Source organism: Scyliorhinus torazame, chromosome 16, assembly GCF_047496885.1.
Source record: "Scyliorhinus torazame isolate Kashiwa2021f chromosome 16, sScyTor2.1, whole genome shotgun sequence".
NCBI lineage: Eukaryota > Metazoa > Chordata > Chondrichthyes > Carcharhiniformes > Scyliorhinidae > Scyliorhinus > Scyliorhinus torazame.
In genome coordinates this window covers 94,888,158-94,911,383 of record NC_092722.1, presented here as the reverse complement: position 1 = coordinate 94,911,383, position 23,226 = coordinate 94,888,158, and the positions used below count along the sequence as shown (strand labels likewise).

Sequence of the window (23,226 nt, the reverse complement as noted above, 5' to 3'; positions counted from 1 at the left end):
TGCAGAACTAGCAGCCGTGGCGTACATTGTGGATCACCCAGATTCCTTCCCCAGCCCAGCAGACATATACTCGGACAGCCTCTATGCCTGCAATAGCCTTACAGAATTCCTACCCCTGTGGAAAGCAAGAGGATTTGTTTCCGCAGACGGAAAATCCCTCCCTTCAGCCCCATTGCTCCGCCACAGTTTAGAAAAAGCACAGAACAGGACATTCGGAATCGTTAAAGTTCGCAGTCATCACCGTTCCTCCCCACCTGGAAATGTAAAAGCCGACGCACTGGCTAAAGCAGGTTCCAGGCACGGATATTTTTGGACACCCCCTGAAAGCGCCCCAGTGAATGCAGTTCAGGTCTCGCAAACTAATATCGAGGATTTAGTGCAGGCCCAGAAGCAAGATAGCAATCTCAGGGAGATTTTGAAAGGAAAATTTACAGCACCCTATGATAGATTTAAAAATGCACTGACTACACATGACGGTGTGGTGTTAAAAGACACCCTTTATGTGGTTTCTGAACAGGACAGGAATCAACTTATTTGTTTGTTCCATGACAGTCATGGACATCAGGGAATTGATCCCACTACAGCCCACCTCAGGCAGCTCTGTTGGTGGACAAGTTTAAAAGAAGGCGTAACGCACTACGTTGAGAATTGCCTTATCTGTGCCCAGAACAATCCGGACAGATACGCAAAGAAATCTCAACTTAGTCACACCCGCCCTGTTAACGGCCCCCGGACTAACCTCCAGATCGATTTTGCAGGACCATTGCCCCCTTGCAGGAATGGTTACAAATATTAGTCGTCATAGACACTCTTACGAAATGGGTAGAGGCATTCCCATCCAGAACGAACACAGCAAAGACCACAGCCAAGATCTGAACCCACCTCATCTTTAAGAGATGGGGACTCCCCTGCAGCATTGAATCCGACCAAGGTTCCCATTTTACAGGACGTGTCACGAAGAACGTCCTCACGATATTTGGCATTACCCAAAAATTCCACATCGCATACCACCCCCAGTCAAGTGGTATCGTGGAGCGCATGAATCGGACTCTAAAATCAACCCTCAGAAAAATGGTCCAACAGAACAACACCACTTGGGATTCAGTCCTCCCTTTTGCATTGATGTTTTTGAGAAATACCATTTCAACATCCACAGGTTACACCCCACGCACTCTCATGACCGGATGCCCCATGAAAGGCACAGAATTTTTATTAGGATTGGACTTGACCAGCCCCGAAGTGACGGCCCTCACACACAAGAACGCAGTTAAGCAGTTAGTGGAAAATGTAAAAACGGCTCAGCTAGCAGCCGCAATAAGATTAGGTACACGGAAGAAACAGAGCAAGGCCTGTTTCAACAAGACAGTGCATGCGACTGAGTTTGAGGTAGGACAGCAGGTCATGCTCTCAATTTGCAACCCCAGCACATTCTTGTCACCAAAGTATTCGGGTCCGTACTCCATTACGGACAAAGTAAGCCCATCCGTCTATAAAATTAAGTACCCCAACGGAAAGACTGCGTGGTTCCATATTAACCAGCTTAAGGCATGTGGCCCACAGTCCAACCACGCACACCACGTCACGCAACAGACCACACCCTGCACACAGCCAACGTATCCCTACTCTCCCCCAACACGCACACCACATCCACGGACTCGCCCTCGACTCCACCCCCGGAACACCCACAGACAGTAGCAGCAGCGACAGCGACTGTGACTCAGACAATAGCCACAGCACGCCTCCCTACTATCCCCAGGCAACAGGACCCACACCCAGCGAATCTGACCACGATTTGAGTGATCCCTTCCTCATCACATTCCTCAACAAACCCCACCGAACACCACCGCCCTACGATGACGATTACGTCCCCACAGAACTAGACACCACCTTTTGGCACCGCGACAATTCATACAGGCTCATCCGGAACGACGAGATGGACCCCAAATTGCACCATGCAGCCCTATCAGCCCTTATACATTCGAGAGTATGGCATCCGGGAGAAAATGACAACTTTGAGTCTGACTCCCAAAGCGAGAACCCCTTTGCGACCCTGTTTGCAACTGATAACTGAAGTGTCCAGATGATGTTTAAAAAGGAACCACTTGGGAGAAACTTTCTGATGGAACCTGCAGCATGTTGTTTAATGTCGTTTGTTACTGTTAGTGTTAAATGTTGTTTGTAAGATCGGAAATTTTTTCCACGGCCCCACCCCTTATTTATCTGCAGAAACCTATGAGAACTTGCCAGCACACTCATCGGCAGAAACCGCTGAGAGCTTGCCAGACCCCCGTTCATAAATGCTCTTCTGATTCGAAGGAAGAACCTTTACGGCAACCCCCCACAATGACTATATTTCTTGCCCGTTCTTGCCGGTTGCTCAGGCAGTGGAGAAACGGCATTGGTCTCCACCCTGCCTGAGGACACCCCACTCTGGTCAGCTACGCGCTCGGGTAGAGCACACACGGCATCGGTCACCGTCCTACCCGGGGACTCCATCCAAATCTTACCTGTCGATGCCCATACGCACCTCATTTCGGCACTTTTGGTTCAAAAAGTTTTGTTTTGTGGTCGCCATCCCTATGCTATTTACATCCTCAAACATTTGGATGGTAAATCACACAGCCTGCGAGACGGCTCGCACTGTTTCAGTATTTTTAAGTGTGTCTTGTCCTGAATATTTTTTTTTTTTTTTAAATGAGGGAGTCACACATGGTGACAAATTATAAAGGGAGAATTGGCACTAAAGGACAGACATACTAACAGACGAGATATTAACCAAGATAGTAACAGACACGATGCTTGATCCCACAGAACTCCAGAAGCCCCAAGGAAAGAAAAGAAGAGAAAGAACAATGAGGACATCCTCCATGTTGATGACCACCATTATGTGTATTCCGTTGCGCGCGAACACGAACCCCCTGACCCCAACCCCCCCTGCCGTTAATGATTCACTTCCCCATAGCACCCAGAGCCCAGTAACAGGCAACACCACACCATCATGGTGTGATAAGCTCATAACATGGTACTCCATTTCCTACGTAGTCGAATCACTATTAGTGTTGGCGATACTCTGCAACATCGTGCAGACTATCCGCATGAGGAAATGGAGAAGGAGAGCCTTCCGCGCTCGCACCCCGGTGTACAGAATGAGATCCCCTATTTTTGGTTTTCACCAGGCCCCCAAACCCGTCGATCTATAATAAGGGACATTCATTTGCGTTCTTCTGTAAATAAAGAAATGGAAATATTGTACACCCCTGTGCTTGACTGCCAAGCCAGGAAAAATGTAAATGCTGCTTTCATTTTGTATTGTTTAGGAAGTTAATATGACAATGTTTAGTGAGTGTAGTCTATTGAGGACAGTTAGAGGTACCGTTTTTTTAAATTTTGTAATGCATGTCCCTGTTTTGACATAGCGCCACTTAGAAATTGTTAGTTAAAATTTGTCTTGCATATTTATGGTCAGTGTAGAGGCCATAGAAGAGTGCTCGCCGGGTCAGGGAATGAAGACAACGCAGTTATGTGATCCTTCACGCTTCGCGTTCGGGATCACAAGGAGGGTGTGTAGCCACCTGGGTTGGCCACTTCCCGACTTAAAATGGAGAACCACAAAGGCTGAAGGGAAATTCAGCCAACACAGGCAAAGACTAGCAAGTGCAGAAATCATGTATATTGAAACCTGCAAAACAAGCAGACAGCACTGAAACCAGCAGCCATCTGCATAGTAAAGAAGCAGCCATCTGCATAGTAATGAGCGATTCCAAGGCACAATGGCAACAGTTAAGGTGAATAAAGCCAAGCCAGACTTCTCGGCGCCAGCAGGAGCCAAGACAAAGGAAGGCCAACGGACACTTAGGGACCGCCCAGCGATCAGGGAACCGCTCCAGCATTGAAGAAATCGATCCAAGTGATCGGAAAGTAGTCCAATCACTTGGAACCGAAGGGCGGGAAGCCCCTGGGGACTATAAAGTAAAGCCCCCAAGTTCAAATCGTTCTTCTTTGGCAGGGTCACTCAGCAACTTGAACCAACCCTTGACAATGACCTGCCTCGCTGCCGCCAACCAAATAAGTCTCAAGTCAACGCTCGCTACGAGATAGGCGCTCCTAGCTACCAGTCCATACCAGCTTTTGAATCCTGCAGACTCGGGTCCTGAACGAAAGGCCATTTGTTCCCCTGACCTGGTGGGCCAGTCCGAAGCTAAGTATAGGCCTTTTAGTGATAGGAATAGTCTAGAAAGTAGTTTATATATGAGTAGCGATTTACTGTGTATAATAAATGTGTTTTGATTTGAATCTTACTAATTGGCGTGTTGAGTTATTGATCATTACTTGAACTTGAACCTCGTGGCGGTATCATAAAGATACCTGGTGACTCTAGAGCAAAGGTTAAACAAACAGAGCAAATTACGAATTAAGAGCCAACCAAAAGTTAGCAACAATATTGTTTTGGAGGGGCTGTTCCTCGCATTCGAAGGGGGGGGGGGGGGGGCAGGAGGCCCTGAGTCGTCGGAAATTGGGGAGAGGCTGCAGGAGGAAGGAGCTGTGCCACAGGGGGCGGGGGCGGCCCAGTAGAAAATCAATGTTTTTTTTCCCGCGCTAAATAAGGGGGGGGGGGGGCCCCCGACGGGAGGGGTGGTGCCGGAGGGGTGTCCGTATCAACTTGAAGGGGGAGGAGGAGATTTTGACAGGGTATCTAAACAGGGGATCGTTGGCAGAGGCGGGAGCGGCTGGGGTCAGCAGGACTTAGCTGACTTACGGGAGTGCGATGGGGGGAGCAAGGGGGCTAGGCAGTTTTCAAGCCGGGGGGAAACTGGGTTGCTGCTGCATTGACCGAAGGGGAGCTGGAGGTAAGAGGGAGAGTCGGGGTGGGAGTCCTCCGCCTGGGGGACTGGAGAGTGCGGGAGGTGTGGGCACGTGGCTGGCCTAAGAAAGGAGATGGCTAGTCGGCAGAGGGGGGCGGGCAGTCCCCCGATCCGGCTGATCACACACTTAAAGGGACTGAGGGCAGACGTTGCTATGTTGCAGGAGACGCACTTGAAGGTGGTGGATCAGATCAGATTGAGAAAGGGATGGGTGGGGCAGGTCTTTCATTCGGGGCTGGATGCGAAGAATAGAGGGGTTGCAATCCTGGTGAGTAAGCGGGTGTCGTTCGAGGCGCTGAACATTGTGGCTGATAATGGGGGTCGATATGTGATGGTGAGTGGTAGGCTGCAGGGGACCCGGGTGGTGCTGGTGAATGTGTATGCCCCACATTGGGACGATCCAGGGTTCATTGAAGCGCATGCTGAGTTGGATCCCGGATCTGGAAGCCGGGAGCCTGATAATGGGGGGGACGGGGGACTTTAATACGGTACTGGACCCGGCGCTGGACCGATCCCGGTCGAGGTCGGGTAAGAGGCCAGCTGCGGCCAAGGTTCTCAGGGGGGTTATGGATCAGATGGGGGGAGTGGATCCGTGGAGGTCTGCTAGGTCGGCGGCCAGAGTTCTCTTTTTTCTCCCACGTGCATAAGGCCTATTCATGGATAGACTTCTTTGTGGTGAGCAGGGCACTGATTTCAAGAGTGGAGGGAACGGAATATTTGGCCATAGCGATTTCGGACCACCCCCCGCACTGGGTAGAGTTGGAGCTGGGGGAGGAAAGGGACCAGCGCCCGTTGTGGTGCTTGGACGTGGGACTGTTGGCGGATGAGGAGGTTTGTGGGTGGGTCCGGGGGTGCATTCAGCGATACGTAGAGGCCAATGATAATGGGGAAGTATTAATAACTGTGTAGTTATTACTGGGCAGCCAATGTGGCAATGATTCGGAAATGGGTAATGGAGGGAGAGGGGGTGGCGTGGAAAAGATTAGAGTTAATCTCAATTAGGACTCACAGAGAGAAGAGAGAAAGGACAGAGAGGGAGAGGCTGGTGGGGGAGATATGAAGGGTGGATAGGAGGTATGCGGATTCCCCTGAAGAGGGGCTGCTCTAGGAGCGACGGAGCCTCCAAACGGAATTTTACTTGTTGACCACGGGGAAAGCTGAGACCCAGTGGAGGGGGCAGTATACGAATATGGGGAGAAGGCGAGTCGGATGCTGGTGCATCAGCTACGCAACAGGGAGGCGGCGAGGGAAATTGGAGGAATCAGGGACGGAGGGGGGAACACGGTGCAAAGTTTCAAGGTATTCAGGGATTATTATGGGAACCTGTATAAGTCAGAACCCCCTGGGGGGGGATGCGGCGGTTCCTGGACCAGTTGAGGTTCCCGAGAGTGGAGGAGGTGCAAGTGGAAGGCCTGGGGACCCCGATTGGGATAGGGGAGCTGTTTACAGGGTTGGGGAGTATGCAGGCAGGCAAGGTCCCGGGGCCTGATGGGTTCCCGGTCAAATTCTACAGGAAGTTTGTGGATCTGCTGGGTCCGCTGCTGATGAGAACCTTCAAAGAGGCGAGGGAGGTAGGGATTCTCCCCCCGACAATGTCTCTGGCGCTGATCCTCAAGCGGGACAAGGACCCGCTGCAATGTGGCTCGTATAGGCCGATCTCGCTCCTTAATGTAAATGCCAAGTTACTGGCAAAGGTCCTAGCCACAAGGATTGAGGATTGTGTCCCGGGAGTGATACACGAGGACCAGATGGGGTTCGTGAAGGGCAGGCAGCTAAATGCAAATGTGCGGAGGCTCCTGAATGTGATTATGATGGGACGTGTTGCCACTCTCCCTGGCAGGCAGGGTGCAGTCCGTTCAGATGACAGTCCTCCCTAGGTTCCTGTTTGTGTTCCAGTGCCTGCCCATCCTCATCCCCAAGGCCTTTTTAAAGCGAGTAAGCAGGAACATTATGGGGCAAGTAATACCCCGAGGGTGAAGAGGCTGTTTCTGGAGCATAGTCGGGACAGGGGTGGGCTGGCGCTACCGAACCGGTGTAGTTATTACTGGGCAGCCAATGTGGCAATGATTCGGAAATGGGTAATGGAGGGAGAGGGCGTGGCGTGGAAAAGATGAGAGGCGGCGTCATGCGTGGGCACTAGCTTGGGAGCGTTGGTGACGGTACCTCTGCTGCTACCGCCGACACGGTACACCACGAGCCCGGTGGTGGCGGCGACTCTGAGGATCTGGGGGCAGTGGAGACGGCACAGGGGTGAGTTGGGGGCCTCAATTTGGTCCCCAATACGGAATAATCATAGGTTTGCACCGGGCAGGATAGATGGCGGATTCCTAAACTGGCATCGGGTGGGAATTAAAAGGATGGGGGACCTATTTATCGACGGGACTTTTGCTAGCCTGGGGGCGCTGAAGGAGAAATTTGGGTTACCCCCCCGGACACGCTTTTAGGTACATGCAGGTGAGGGCGTTTGTGAGAAGGCAGGTAAGGGAATTTTCGCTGCTTCCCGCACGGAGGATTCAGGACAGGGTGACCTTGGGTGTATGGGTGGGAGAGGGCAAGGTCTCGGCAATCTATCAGGAGTTGCAGGAGGTGGAGGAAGCCTCGATGGAGGAGCTGAAGGGCAAGTGGGAGGAGGAGCTGGGCGAGGAACTGGGTGAGGGCTTGTGGGTAAGGTTAACTCCTCCTCGTCTTGCGCCAAACTTAGCCTGATCCAGTTCAAAGTGGTTCACAGGGCACATATGACAGGGGCGAGGATGTGCAAGTCTTTTGGGGTGGAGGACAGATGCGTGAGGTGCTCGGGGACCCCAGCGAATCACGCCCATATGTTCTGTGCGTGCCCAGCGCTAGAGGGGTTCTGGAAGGGCTTTGCAAAGGCTGTGGCCAAAGTCTTGGATACTCGTGTAAAACCGTGTTGGGGGATAGCAATATTCGGGGTATCAGATGAGCCGGGAGTACAGGAGCCGAAAGAGGCCGGAGTTCTGGCCTTTGCGTCCTTGGTAGCCCGGAGGAGGATCCTACTAATGTGGAGGGATATGAAACCCCCAAGCGTGGAGGCTTGGATTAATGACATGGCAGCGTTCTTCAAGTTAGAGAGGATAAAGTTTGCCTTGCGAGGGTCTGTGTAGGGGTTCTCCAGGCGGTGGCAACCGTTCCTAGACTTTCTCGCGGAACATTAGGTGGAGGTCAAGAGCAACAGCAACCCAGGGGGGCGAGGGGGTTTGGCTTGCTTTTATTATTGTAAGGGGCGTTTGCCCCATTTTTCCCCCCCAGTTTGTTAGATAGTTTAATGTTTAGTGGACTAAAAAGGCCTCCCTTTTTACTTTTCTTATGTATATTTTCTTTCCTTTTTGGAGTGTTTTGTAAAAATGTATTGAAAAACTTGAATAAACATATTTTTTAAAAAAAAAAGAATTTTACAGCACAGGAGGCCATTCAACACATCGTGCACGCACATTCGGCTCCCGAAAGAATCACCTAGCTAGTCCCATTCTCCAGCCCCCTCGCCAAAGCCCTCAAGTTATCAGTTTCAAATATATGTCCAGCGCTCTTTTGAAACTCCTATGGTATCTGCCTCCATCATTCTCCCAGGCAGTGCATAACTCGGAGTACATAAGAACTAGGAGCAGGAGTAGGCCATCTGGCCCCTCGAGCCTCCTTCACCATTCAATGAGATCATGGCTGATCTTTTGTGGACTCAGCTCTACTTTCCGGCCCGAACACCATAACCCTTAATCTCTTTATTCTTCAAAAAACTAACTATCTTTGTCTTAAAAACATTTAATGAAGGAGCCTCAACTGCTTCACTGGGCAAGGAATTCCATAGATTCACAACCCTTTGGGTGAAGAAGTTCCTCCTAAACTCAGTCCTAAATCTACTTCCCCTTATTTTGAGGCTATGCCCCCTAGTTCTGCTTTCACCCGCCAGTGGAAACAACCTACCCGCATTTATCCTATCCCCTTCTTAATTTTATATATTTCTATAAGATCCCCCCTCATCCTTCTAAATTCCAACGAGTACAGACCCAGTCTACTCAACCTCTCCTTGTAATCTAGTGAATCTCCTCTGCACACCCTCCAGTGCCAGTACGTCCTTTCTCAAGTAAGGAGACCAAAACTGAACACAATACACCAGGTGTGGCCTCACTAACACCTTATACAATTGCAGCATAACCTTCCTCGTCTTAAACTCCATCCCTCTAGGAATGAAGGACAAAATTCCATTTGCCTTCTTAATCATCTGTTGCAGCTGTAAACCAACTTATTGCGACTCATGCACTAGCACACCCAGGTCTCTCTGCACAGCAGCATGTTTTAATATTTTATCATTTAAATAATAATCCCTTTTGCTGTTATTCCTACCAAAATGGATAACCTCACATTTGTCAACATTGTGTTCCATCTGCCAGACCCTAGCCCATTCACTTAACCTATCCAAATCCCTCTGCAGACTTCCAGTATCCTCTGCACTATTTGCTTTACCACTCATCTTAGTGTCATCTGCAAACTTGGACACATTGCCCTTGGTCCCCAACTACAAATCATCTATGTAAATTGTGAACAATTGTGGGCCCAACACTGATCCCTGAGGGACACCACTAGCTACTGATTGCCAACCAGCAAAACACCCATTAATCCCCACTCTTTGCTTTCTATTAATTAACCAATCCTCGATCCATGCTACTACTTTACCCTTAATGCCATGCATCTTTATCTTATGCAGCAACCGTTTGTGTGGCACCTTGTCAAAGGCTTTCTGGTAATCCAGATATACCACATCCATTGGCTCCCAATTATCTACCGCACTGATAATGTCCTCAAAACATTCCACAAAATTAGTTGGCACGACCTGCCCTTTATGAACCCATGCTGCACCTGCCCAATGGGAAGTAAAGAAGTTTCTCCTCATCTCACTCCTACCTCTCTTGCTGACCATCTTGAAATGGTGACACAGAGTCACTGACATACCAACTAATGGAAACAGAACTTCTTTACCCTGTCAAAAATGTTCATAATTTTGAACTTCTCAATAAGGTCGCTAATCTTCTCTGCTCCAAGGAGAACAAGCCCAATTTCTTTCATCTTTCCTCGTATGTAAAATTCCTCATTCCTGGTAAATCAGCTCTGCACTCTCTCCAGGGCTTTAACTAAGGTGCCCAGATATGTGGTCTGACCAATGATTTGTTGAGGTGTAGCATCACTTCCTTGCTTTTATACACTATGCCTTCATTTGTAAACCCAAGGATCCTATAAGCTTTCTTATCAACTGTTTCAACTTGTCTGGCCACCTTCAGAGGATTATGAACTTGAACCCAGAGGCCCACCTGCTCCTGTATTATCTTCAAAGATGTACCATTGAGCCAGTACTGTCTCCTCATGTTTCTTCTCCCAAAATGTAGTACCTCATATTTTTCTGCATTGAAATTCATCTCACAGGTGTCTGCCCATTTGGCCAACTTGTCAATGTCCTTCTGAAGTCACTCAGCGTCAGCCTCGCAATTCATTATTCGGCCTAGCTTAGTATAATCTGCAAATTTACAGAATTTGCCCTCAACACACATTGTTACGACATGCTGGGTGAGTGTGTGGTCAATTCCAGCCCCACAGGCCCCGGAGTCATAACACAAGTTGACCAATAATTTGTATCAGGTTTCTGAGGTCTTTGGCCTTTGACTGCTCCAATGACTTACAGCACCAGATTTGTAAGTGAAACACAACTACTGTTTATTTATAACAAAAATAGAGACAAGACATGCAATATTTTTAATACGGTAACATGCAGCTAATGTTGGATTGCTAACGAGGATCTTCTGGCAGCTGCATTCAGTCAGAGCTCCCGGCTGTAGGATTCCCACTGCGGAAGGCACCTTAACTTTTATTAACCTGGGCCTTCACTCCAAAGGAACAGCCACAGGCCAGCGCAATTCCTATTTGTTTCCAACACCAGAATGATCAACAGTTTTTCTGAGATAAGAACAGAGTCCCCCACACGGGATTTTAAAAAGGGCTTTTAAACAACTGACCCTGCCTTCACCTGCTGCTGGACTGGATTTTCCTGCAGTTCAATCTGGCTGTACAGAGAGAAAAGTATTTACTTTGGCTCTTTAGACAGAGTCCATCAGGTGAGAGAGAGAGAAAAATCAGAGCTGTGAACCTCCAGCTTCTGATCAAAACAAAACTGAAAGCAAGATGAAACCCTCCTTGCCCTGCAGAACATTGCAGAACGTTCAGCACCAAGCAGCATTTAGCCTGGCAATTTTAAAACAACTCATTGGCCGTCAGCCAAGTCCATCAAGTGGTGTCATCACTGTGATGTCAGACCAAACAGCACATCCTGGTGGAGTTTCCTGCAGTTCACTTTAAAGGCATAGGTCCCATTAATTGTTCAGGTATAAACACTGAAATAGCAGAACAACAGAAATTAAAAGGGACAGACAGGGATTAACAGGAGGATCCTTGCACCATTTCAAAATCGTTTCTATAAATCAGAAAATGCAACGGTACCAACACTGAGCCCTGGGTAACACCACTTTCAACTTGTTTTCCAGTCTGAGAAATGCACATCTATTCCAACACATTCTTTCCAATCTCTTAGCCAATTTCTAATTAATGCTGCCAAAGATCCATCAATCACAAACATTTCTAATTTGCTAACCAACCTTCCATGTGACACCATATGAAATGCTTTATGAAATTCCAAATATACAACATCCGCAGCACTACCATCATCGACTGCATGTGTCACCTCGTAAAAGAACTCATCAGAAATTTGTCAGACATGACCTGCCCTTGACAAAGCCATGTTCATGGTCTGGTATTGTTATGGGCCAGGGTTTAGAGAACCCCAAAGTGTATCATGGAGTTCACCTGACCCACAACTTTTAATAGATTGTGGTATGGGGAGCACACGGCCCACTCTACAGGTGTGGTACAGCAGAAGTGGAAAAGTATTTTTTAAAGCGAAACAATGTTTATTCTATGAACTCAAGTTAACCTTTTTAAAACATACAGTGAACATCTTAGCAACCATCAATTCAAATACAACCTCCAAAGAATACAACACTAAGTAATCCTTAATAAACTTCCTAAACAACATCCAGAAAACAAAAGAAACACCTTTCAACAGAAGCACATTAGGTTTACATTGACTACCGAGAACATTTATAATTCTGAATTCACCAAATGAGATGGCAGAAAGAACAGCAGTACACCTGCTTGGCCTGGCTTCAGCTCCAACACTGAAAACGAAACCAAAAACACACCCTGCAACCAACAGCCTAAAACGAAAGTAAAAAGCTGACAGACAGCCCAGCGCCACCCACTCTCTGACATCACTGCAGTAATAAACACCAGTTTCTTAAAGGTACTCTCACTACAGATATTTATATACACACCCACTTATAAACACCCATTTCTTAAAGGTACTCTCACATGACAGTATTAACTTATTTTTCTCCAAGTATATATTTATCTCATCCCGTATTATGGCCTCTTATCAGTTTTCCTCTATTGATGTCAAGCTGACAGGTCTGTAGTTTTCTGGGTTATTCTTTGCCCCTTTCTGAAACAATGGCGTCACATTTGCAATCTTCCAGTCCCCCAGGATGAATCCTGTGTTCAGGGAGGCCTGAAAAAATTCAATCAACACTGCGCAATGTTCCCTTACCTCTCTCAGCATTCTAGGATGCATCCCGTTCGGGCCTGGCGACTTCTTTACCTGGAGTGCTGCCAGCCTTTTTAAACACTTCTTCTTTATCTTACACTATACTGTTCAGTTGCTCAGCATCCACACTTTCAACTGGGCCAGTGTCACCATCTTCTATTTTGGTAAAGCTGAAGCAAAGTACTTATTTGGTACCTCTGCCATATCCTCTGCCAGTTACATTCGCATTACACAGTGCCAGGCAATGACCATCTCCTACAAGAGAGGATCTAATCACCGCCCCTTAACATTCAATGGCATTACCATTGCTGAAACCCCCACAATCAACATCCTGGGGATTACCATTGATCAGAAACTTAACTGCACTAGCCACATTAATACTATGGCTACCAGGGCAGGTCAAAGGATAGGAATCCGACGGCAAGTAACTTACCTCCTGACCCCCCAAAGTCCACCAACTACAAGGCACAAGTCAGAAGTGTAATGGAATACTATCCTGGACGAGTGCAGCTCCAATAACACTCAAGAAACTCAACACCATCCAGGACTAAGCAGCCCGCTTGAATGCTCCTCCTCCCAAAAACATCCAAACCCTCCACCACCGACGAACAGTGGCAGCATGTTTATTATCTTCAAGATGCACTGCAGTAACTCACCAAGGTTCCTCAGACAACACTTCCAAACCCACGGCACTACCATCTAGAAGGACAAGAGCAGCAGATACCTGGGAACCCCACCACCTGGAGGTTCCCCTCCAAGTCAAGTCACTCACCACCCTGCCTTGGAAACCTATCCCCGCTTCTTCACTGTCGCTGTGGTAAAAATCCTGGAACTCCCTCCCAAGCAGCACACTAGTTGTACCTACACCACATGGACTGCAGCCGGTTCAAGAAGACAACTCACCACCACATTTTGAAGGGCAACTAGGGATGGGCAATAAATGCTGGCCTAACCAGCAACACCCACGTCCCTTAAATTAATTTTAAAAAGAGAGCAGTTTATCCTGCTTTTCCCTTATGGACCCCACTCTATCCTTCCCTAATCTTTTACTATCAATATGCTTGAAGAATATTTTGCTATTTGTTTTAGCGCAGCCTGTTATCCTTTCCTCATGCTTCCTCTTAGCCTTCCTTATTCTAGCTTTAGCCTCCTGCATTTGAGATACTCTGCCTGATTTTTATTGCTATTATTATTCCGGCATGTATCACCTTTTTCTTCCTTGTTTTCTCCTCAATAACCTGAGTCATCCAGGGTGAGGTAGCTTTGGATAATCCGTCTTTATTTCTCATGGGTATGTACCTAGCTTGCACCCTATTCATCTCTCTTTTGAAACGCTCTCATTTTTCATCCACTGTTTAATCCACCAAAATACATTTCCAATCAACCTGCTCCAGTTCAACTTTTAGATGTCTAAAATCTGCCTTTTTCCAGTCTGGGATCTTAATCCATGATTGATTTTATCCTTTTCCAACTTATTATATTATGATTGCTATTTCTCAACATCTCCCCCACTTTGACGTTCTCCACCTGGCCTGCCTCATTTCCTCGGACCAGACCCAGCACAGCTTTCGCCCTGGTAGGACTGGAAATGTACAGTTCCAGAGAGTTCTCTTGTACACACTGCAGTAATTTCTCCCCTTCACTTCCCCACACTTTACCCTTCTCCCAGTCTACCTTAAAGTAATTTAAAACCCAACCAGCACAACCCTACTTGTTTATCTTACAGATTTCCATAAACTGCCTAAGAATGCTCTCTTCTACTTCCTCCCCACTCTTTGGAGGTCTATAATAAATACCCAACAAGGTAACCGCTCCCTTTCACCTTGAGAGCTGGATACTCAGCGAGACCTTGGTGTCCTCGTGCATCAGTGGCTGAAAGCAAGCGCGTAGGTACAGCAGACAAATGTTATGCTGGCCTTCACAGCGAGAGGAAGAATAGAGATGTTTTACTGCAATTGTATGGGGTATTGGTTGGGCCACACCTGGAATAGTGTGCAGAATTTTGGTGTCCTTATCTGAGGAAGGATGTTCTTGCTATGAAGGGAGTGCAGCGAAAGTTTACCAAGCTAATTCCTGGGATGGCGGGACTGTCATAGAAGGAGAGACTAAGTTGGTTAGGATTATATTCATTAGAAGAGTGAGAGGGGTGACGTGTTAAGTAAGTTGGTTAGATGTTGACTGCAACTGGATGCAGTGAAACTAGAAACAGGCTTCTGACACAGGAGATGGTCCAACATTGTTTTATTGAACTTCCTGATTGCTGTACATAGTCTGCTGTGAGTTGACACTCTATCAATTTAACTGATAACCTCCTACTGGCTTGACCAGACTAAGTCTCTACCTCATGGTGATAGTGCTCACTGGCTTGTGCACTCTTACTATCTCAGTCGCTGTGTCCTGTAGAGAGAGAGTCTTAATGCCCTGTGTGCTTTATAGTGGTGGTGTCCTGTCTGGTGAATGGTTGTTATGTGTCGTGTGTGTTCATTAGTTATCCTGTGTGTCAATCACTGCCTTTCTGCATCTCATTATATACATGAGTGGATATTATGACAAGGGGATCTCAGAAACTTACAAAATTCTAAAAGGATAAGACAGGGATTTTTGGATATTGGATTTTGATTTGTCACATGTACCAAGGTTCTGACATATCGTTCCATACATGCTAAAACATGGGACATAATACACAATGTAAATACATAGGCACAGGCATCGGGTGATCATACGGAGTGTAGCACTACTCAGTAGAGAAGATGTGTGAAGAGATCAGTTCAGTCCATAAGAGGGTTTTCAGGAGTCTGGTAACAGTGGAGAAGGTGTTGTTTTTGAACCTGTTAGTGTGTTCTCAGACTTCTGTATCTCCTGTCCAATGGAATAAGTTGGAAGAGAGAATAACCCATGTAGGAGTGGTCTTTGATTATGCTGTCCACTTTCCCAAAGCAGCGGAAGGTGCAGACAGACTCCATGGATGGGATTCACATGGCAGACTGGGCTGTGTTCACGACTCTATAGTTTCTTGGGCCGAGCAGTTGCCATACCGGGCTGTGATGCAGCCAGATAGGATGCTTTCTACGGTACACCTGCAAAAATTGGTAAGAGTCAATGTGGACATGCCAAATTTCCTTAGTTTCCTGAGGAAGTACAGGCACCTTTGTTCTTTCTTGGTCCTAGCGTCGACATGGGTGGACCAGATTGTTTGTGATGTGCACACGTAGGAATTTGAAGCTGTCAACAATCTCCACCTCAGCACCATTGATGCAGGCAGGGGTATGTACGATACTTTGCTTCCTGAAGTCAATGACCAACTCTTTAGTTTTGCTGGCGTTGAGGGACAGATTGTTGTTGTCACACCACGCCACTAGATTTTCTACTTCCATCCTGTACTCTGACACACCTGGTAGATTCAGAAAGAATTTTCCTGATGGTGGAGAAGTCCAGAACTAGGGATCATAGTTTGAGGATAAGGGGTAAACCTTTTAGGACTGAGGTGAGGAGAAATTTCTTCACCCAGAGAGTAATGAATCTGTGGAATTCACTTCCACAGAAAGTAGTTGAGGCCAAAGCCATGTGTAATTTCAAGAAGGAATTAGATATAGCTCTTGCGGCTAAAGGGATCAAGGGATATGGGACAAGGGGGGGAGGCGGGATCAGGGTATTGAACTTGATGATCAGCCATGATCATAATGAATGGTGGAGCAGACTCGAAGGGCCAAATGGCCTCCCTCCTATTTCTATTTTCTATGTTTCTATTTCCTGTTTCTCACCTCCAACCATATAGATTCTGAGTCAGGAATTGCATCACATTCAAGGGCTGTGATACTATCTTTGACCAAGACAGCTACACCTCCTCCCTTTTTACTGACCCGGTTTCCACTAAAAACCTTAGAACCTGAAATGTTAAGTATCGCGTTCTGTTCTGGCTTGAGCCACATTTGTGTCAATGCTACAATGTCATTAACCCTCGATCATTTCTGTTTCCAGCTCCCCAATTTTGTTCACTTACTCCATGCATTTACAGGCTGCCCTCATTTCTTTCTTGTCCTTTGGGAAGCGACCATTTCTTTGTTCACTGTCAACACTCAAGCCTTTCCCCACTTTCTTTTGCCTGTTCCCCATCTTCCTTCCTTTGCCCTCACTGGTAGTTCTAAAACTAAGCCCATTAATCAAACCAACCCGCCTTTAAAAATTTAAATCTACCCCACTACACTATTTACTCTCTCGGCCCGGAGATTAGTCCCATTTCAGCTCAGGTGAAGCCCATCTCTGGACAGTTTACTCTATCCCAAAAATGATTCTAATGTTCCAAAAATCTAAACCCCTCCCTGTGGAGGCTTTAGCGAGGGTGCAGAAGAGATTTACCAGAATGTTGCCTGGTATGGAGGGCATAAGCTATGAGGAGCGATTGAATAAACTCGGTTTGTTCTCACTGGAACGAAGGAGGTTGAGGGGCGACCTGATAGAGGTATACAAAATTATGAGGGGCATAGACAGAGTGGATAGTCAGAGGCTTTTCCCCAGGGTAGAGGGGTCAATTACTAGGGGGCATAGGTTTAAGGTGAGAGGGGCAAGGTTTAGAGTAGATGTACGAGGCAAGTTTTTTATGCAGAGGGTAGTGGGTGCCTGGAACCCGCTACCGGAGGAGGTAGTGGAAGCAGGGACGATAGGGACATTTAAGGGGCATCTTGACAAATATATGAATAGGATGGGAATAGAAGGATACGGACCCAGGAAGTGCAGAAGATTGTAGTTGAGTCGGGCAGTATGGTCGGCACGGGCTTGGAGGGCCGAAGGGCCTGTTCCTGTGCTGTACATTTCTTTGTTCTTTGTTGTTCTCCACCATCTCTCAAGCCACACATTTACCTCACTGATCTGCCTAAATGGTGAAGTTTGTGGCACAGGTAGTATTTCTGAGATTACTATTCTGGAGGTCCTGCCTTTCAATCTACTCCTCAACTGTTGAAACGGGTCCTGCAAGATCTTCAAAGCTGTCCTTCCCTATGTTGTTGGTTCCCACATGAACTGCATCCTCTAGAACCTTTCCAGAAGTTCGATCAGCCGATCCATTATGTCCCGAACCCTTGCACCCGGGAGGCAACACATCATATGGGATTTACGATCTCAGGTGCAAACTAGACTGTCTATCACTCAGACTATTGAGTGACCCACTACTACCACCTTTCTAATCTGCCTACCAGCCTCCCTCTCTTTTCCCAGATTGGCTCAGACATCATGGTACTATGTTTTCCCCTCGGGTCATCTGTGCTTGATTCAGTTGTGTTGCTCACTTCATATTTCATAACTGTTAGACAACTCCAAACGAGTCCCCAAACTTTTGTCTCTTTCCCTTTCAATGAATGGTCACCCACTCTCCTGCACTTTCCTACGCTCTTGCCTGCCTATCACGATGTGGAGTGACCACAACTGTTCCTCTCTCCCTCTTGTATGGTGCGCAGTGAAGAGAATCGCTGCTCCAAATCAACCACATGTTGTTCAAGGACTGCTACCCTCTGGCACTTCATGCAGATGTGACCGTCTTGGATGCCTTGTAGATCCAAAACCTCACACATCTTGTATGCCACACACACATCATAAGATTTCCCAGAGTCCCTGCCATCTTTACTATCAAGATGATGCACAATGCTGAGGCTCTGTTGTTTCGAAGCTAAATATTATTATCCAATGGAAAAAAAATTGTGCTTTGAAAAAATATTTCCCTGTCCTATCTGGTCTGTGCTCCATACTGGCCATTCAGGGTTGCTTGTTTTTCGAAACCTTGACTGGTTTCTCACTGTTAGTTTGATTGTCCCCTCTCCCTACTTCTGATTTGTATATTCTCTAATGCTTTACTTCTGTATATTAATGAATAGATGTATTATACATTTAAATAATGTTATTAATCTGCTTCACAGAGTTGTCCAACAGTTGGTGAGTCATTCTGAAGAAATTTCCTTGCGTAATGTGAATACAATAAAGCCAATAGACTGATTACTGGCATCTTCAATGTGGTGTCGGAATGGCCCTGCTATTGCTGTTCAGTGTTAGAAAAAATACAACTTGCCTCACTACTAGCACTCCTGCCTCCCGATTCAGAAGGTTGTGTGCTGTAATGTTAGGTGTTGTCTTTTGAATGATGTTTCTAACTTAGGCTGAGCCACTTTGTCAGGTAAATGTAAATGTACCTGCTGCACGAATCAAAGAATAGCACAGATGTTCCCTCTGGCCAATATTTCTCCCTCAATCAATATCACTGAACTTTCTAACAACTCCTTTGCTGTTTGTTGGACCTTGTCATGCCCAAACTAGTTGCTGCATTTCCCAAAGTACAACAGCATCTGCACTTCAGAAATGTACTCAGCTGGCAGCAAAGCGGTTATATATAAATTCAAATTCTTTATTTAATACTGTAACGGTTAAGCTACAGAGGGCCTGACAGCACGAGAGGGAGCATGATCCCGTTCAAGGAAAGGATTGTGAACAACATACCTTTAAAAAGGAGGTGCAAACAAAGGGATGCTTCCTGTTGATTGGCGCAGTGCAGAAGACATATCGCACACGGAGGTTCAGTGGGATGTGCTGAATCATGTCAGCCAGGAATTTGAAATCATCAATATTGCACACAAAATATAGTCCATCTACCTGCGACAGGCTGACAAATATATCCTGCAAATTAGAGAAAGGGCCCGTAAAAAATAATCTGTAGAGAAGTAGCCAGTAAATAAACAGTTTTTTGTTACACCCCCCTGGGCTAGGGCGCATTCATTTCCAGCCCCCTTGATCTGGAGTCGCAACACAAGTGAATTAACCAATAATTTTTAGAAAATACCTGAAGTCATTGGCCCTTGGTTGCCCAATAATCACAGTCATCAGGTTTGTAGATTTAAACACAATTACCTTTTTATTTTTAGCATGAACTAAATGAGATATGCAGCAAATACAACTGGTCAACTATCATCTAATTTCTAATACACACACACAGATGTGAAGAGAATCATAGAATCCCTACAGTGCAGGAGGCCATTTGGCCCATTGAGTGTGCATTCACCCTTCGAATGAGCACTCTACCTATATCCAACTCGCCCTATCACATAACCCTGGAACCTAACCTAACCTGCACATCCCTGGACACTAAGGGGCAATGGAAATAAAGTTATGAAGAGAGATTGGATAGACTTGGAGAAGTTTGAGGGGGTACATGATTGAGATGTATAAAATTATGAGGGGCTTAGATAGAGTAGACAGAAACAAACCTGTCCCCTTGGTGGAGGGGTTAATGACCCGGGGGCATAGATTTTAGGTAAGGGGCAGGGGGTTTAGGAGCGGATGTGAGGAAAAATCTTTTTACCCAGAGGGTGGTGGAGTTTGGAATTCGCTGCCTGCAAGTGCGGTGGAGCCAGAGACCCTCATAATATTTAAGGAGTGTTTAGATGTGGGCGAGCAATAGTTATAGAGGATTCGATTGTAAGGGGAATAGGTAGGCGTTTCTGTGGCTGCAAATGAGACTCCAGGGTGGTATGCTGCCTCTCTGGTGCTAGGGTCAAGGATATCTTGGGAGCGGTTACAGGACATTCTAGAGGGGGAAGGTGAACAGCCAGTGGTCATGGTACACATTGGCATAAACAACATACGTAAAAAGGGATGAGCTCCTGAAAGCAGAATGTGGGAGTTAGGAAGAAAGTTGAGAAGTCAGACCTCTATGGTAGTGATCTCAAGATTACTACCGGTGTCACGTGCTAGTCACAATAGAAATAGCAGGATGTATCGATGAATACGTGGCTGACAAGATGATGTGAGGGGGAGGGTTTCAGGTTTCTGGGGCATTGGGATGGATTCTGGGGGAGGTGGGACCTATACAAACTGGATGGCTTACAGCTGGGCAGGACCGGGTCTGATGTCCTTGGAGGGGTACTTGCTCGAGCAGTTGGGGAGGTTTTAAATTAATATGGTATAGGGCTGAAAACCTATGTAAGGATTCAGAGCAGGGAGAATCAAGAACAAGAGGAAAAGGCAGCAAGGAGAATAAGAAAAGTAATAGGCAGAGAAATCAAGGGGCTGTATCAGAGAATGACACTGTAAAAAATAGTAGGGACAGGACAAGAGAGATAGAGGAGCAGATATGCAGACAGATGTTGGAAAGATGCATAAACAATAGGGTTGTCGTGGTGGATGATTTTAACTTTCCCTATATTGACTGGGGCACACTTACTGCTAAAGGCATGGAAGGAGCAGAATTTGTAAGGTGCGTCCAGGAGGATTTCTTGAAACAATATGTAAGTAGCCCAACTCAGGGAGGGGGAATGAGCCCGGCCAGGTGATCAAAATTTCAGGAGATCATTTCGGGAACAGTAAGTTTTAAGCTGCTTATGGAAAAGGACAAGAGTGGTCCTCAGGTGAAGGTGTTAGACTGGGGGAGGCTAATTACAACAGCATTAGGTATGATCTGGAGAGTGTTGACTGGACGTGGCTGTTTGAGGAAAAATCAACATCCGGCATGTGGGAGGCTTTCAAATGTCAGTTGATTAGAATTCAGGACCACCATGTACCTGCAAGGACGAAAGATAAGGGTGGCAAGTATAGGGAACCTTGGATAATGAGGGATATTATGAATCTTGACAAAAAGAAAAAGGAAGCATTCGTCAGGTCTAAAAGGCTTAGGACAGATGAAGCCCCTGAAGATTATAAAGCAGGTAGGAAGGAGCTTAAGGTAGGAGTTAGGATTGCTAAAAAGGGTCATGAAATGTCATTGGCAAACAGGATTAACGAAAATCCTAAGGGGTTTTCTACATATGTAATGAGCAAGAGGGTAGCCAGAGAAAGGGTTGGTCCATTCAAGGATTTTGGAGGGAATCTACGAATGGAACCAGGGGTTATGGGAGAGATACTAAATGAATACTTTGCCTCAGTATTCACCAAAGAGAAGCATTTTTCTGAGTCATGTTGATATTAATAAAGAGGTGGTGTTGGGCATCTTAAAAAGTATTAAAGTAGATAAGTCCCCAGGGCCTGATGGGATCAACCCCAGAATACTGCGGGAGGCAAGGGAGGAAATTGCTGGGGTCTTGACAGTAATCTTTGTATCCTCATTGGCTGCAGGTGAAGTTCCAGAGGACTGGAGAGTAGTCAATGTTGTTCCATTGTTTAAGAAGGTAGCAGGGATAATCCAGGAAATTATAGGCCGGTGAGCTTTACATCAGTGGCATGGAAATTATTGGAAAAGATTTTTAGAAATAGGATTTACTCACATTTGGAAACAAATGGACTTATTAGTGATGGACAGCATGGTTTTGTGAAAGGGAGGTCGTGCCTCACTAATTTGGTCGGGTTTTTCGAGGAAGTGACAAAGATGATAGATGAGGGAAAGGCATACATGGACTTCAGTAAAGCCTTTTGACAAGGTGCCTCATGGTAGACTGGTACAAAAGGTGAAGTCACATGGGATCAGAAGAGAGCTGGCAAGTTGGATACAGAACTGGCATGGGCACAGAAGACAGAGGGTAGCAGTAGAAGGGTGCTTTTCTGAATAGAAGGCTGTGACTAGTGGCATTCCACAGGGATCTGGGGCCTTTGCTGTTCGTAGTGTATATAAATGATTTGGAAGAAAATGTAGCTGGTCTGATTAGTAAGTTCGCAGACGACACAAAAATTGGTGGAGTTGCAGATAGTGAAGAGGATTGACACAGGATACAGCAGGATATGAACGGTTGGAGTCTTGGGCGGAGAAATGGCAGAAGGAATTTAATCCGGACAAGTGTGAAGTAATACACTTTGGAAGGTCCAAAGCATGTAAATGGTAGAACTCAAGTACTGACCGCAGAGAGATCTATGCGTGCATGTCCACCGATTACTGAAAGTGGCAACGCATGTCGATAAGGTGGTCAAGAAGGCATACGGACCTTCATTGGTCGGGGCATCGAATATAAAAATTGGCAGGTCATGTGGACCTTAGTTAGGCCTCATTTGGAATATTGTGTACAATTCTGGTCGCCACACTACCAGAAGGATGTGGATGCTTTGGAGAGGGTACAGAAACTAGGATGTTGCCTGGTATGGAGGACATTAGCTATGAGGAGGGTTTAGATAAACTCCGTCTGTTCTCATTGAAACGACGGAGGTTGAGAGGCGACCTGACACAGAGGTCTACAAGATTATGAGTGGCATGGACAGAGTGGATAGTCAGATGCTCTTTTCTAGGGGAGGAGAATCAAGTACTAAGGGGGACATAGGTTTAAAGTGCATGTGGAAAAGTTTAGAACAGATGTGCAAGGCAAGTTTTTTTTACAGAGAGGGTGGTAAATATATGGAACACGCTGCCTGGGGAGGTGGTGAGAGCAGGTACGATAGCGGCATTTAAGGGACATCTAGACAAATATATGAATAGGGTGGGAATGGAAGGATACGGACTCAGTCAGTGCAGACGGCTTTAGTTTTAGCAGGAACCATGGTCGGCGCAGGCTTGGAGGGCCGAAGGGCCTGGCCCTGTGCTGTATTGTTCTTTGATCATTAAAAGGACTAGCCTTAAGATTTTGTACCTGAACAGGTGGAGCATTCGAAATAAAATGGACGAATTAGTTGTACAAATACACGTAAAGAGGTATGATATAATTGCAATTACGGAGTCATGGCTCCAAGGTGACCAAGGAAGGGAACTAAACATTGAGGGCTGTTACGTTTTTAGGAAGAACAGACTGAGTGGTAGAGTTGCATTGTTGATTA

General features: G+C 46.5%; 1 protein-coding gene across 2 annotated transcripts in view; it reads right to left on the bottom strand.

Annotated features, from left to right (window-relative positions):
* supv3l1 (SUV3-like helicase) overlaps positions 1-23,226 on the bottom strand; it is a 287,161-nt gene that overhangs the window by 13,260 nt on the left and 250,675 nt on the right. For both annotated transcript variants that reach the window (XM_072478761.1, XM_072478762.1), the window contains one exon: positions 19,000-19,176. In XM_072478761.1, the coding sequence (XP_072334862.1) occupies positions 19,000-19,176 (177 nt within the window). The remainder of the gene's footprint in view (positions 1-18,999; positions 19,177-23,226) is intronic.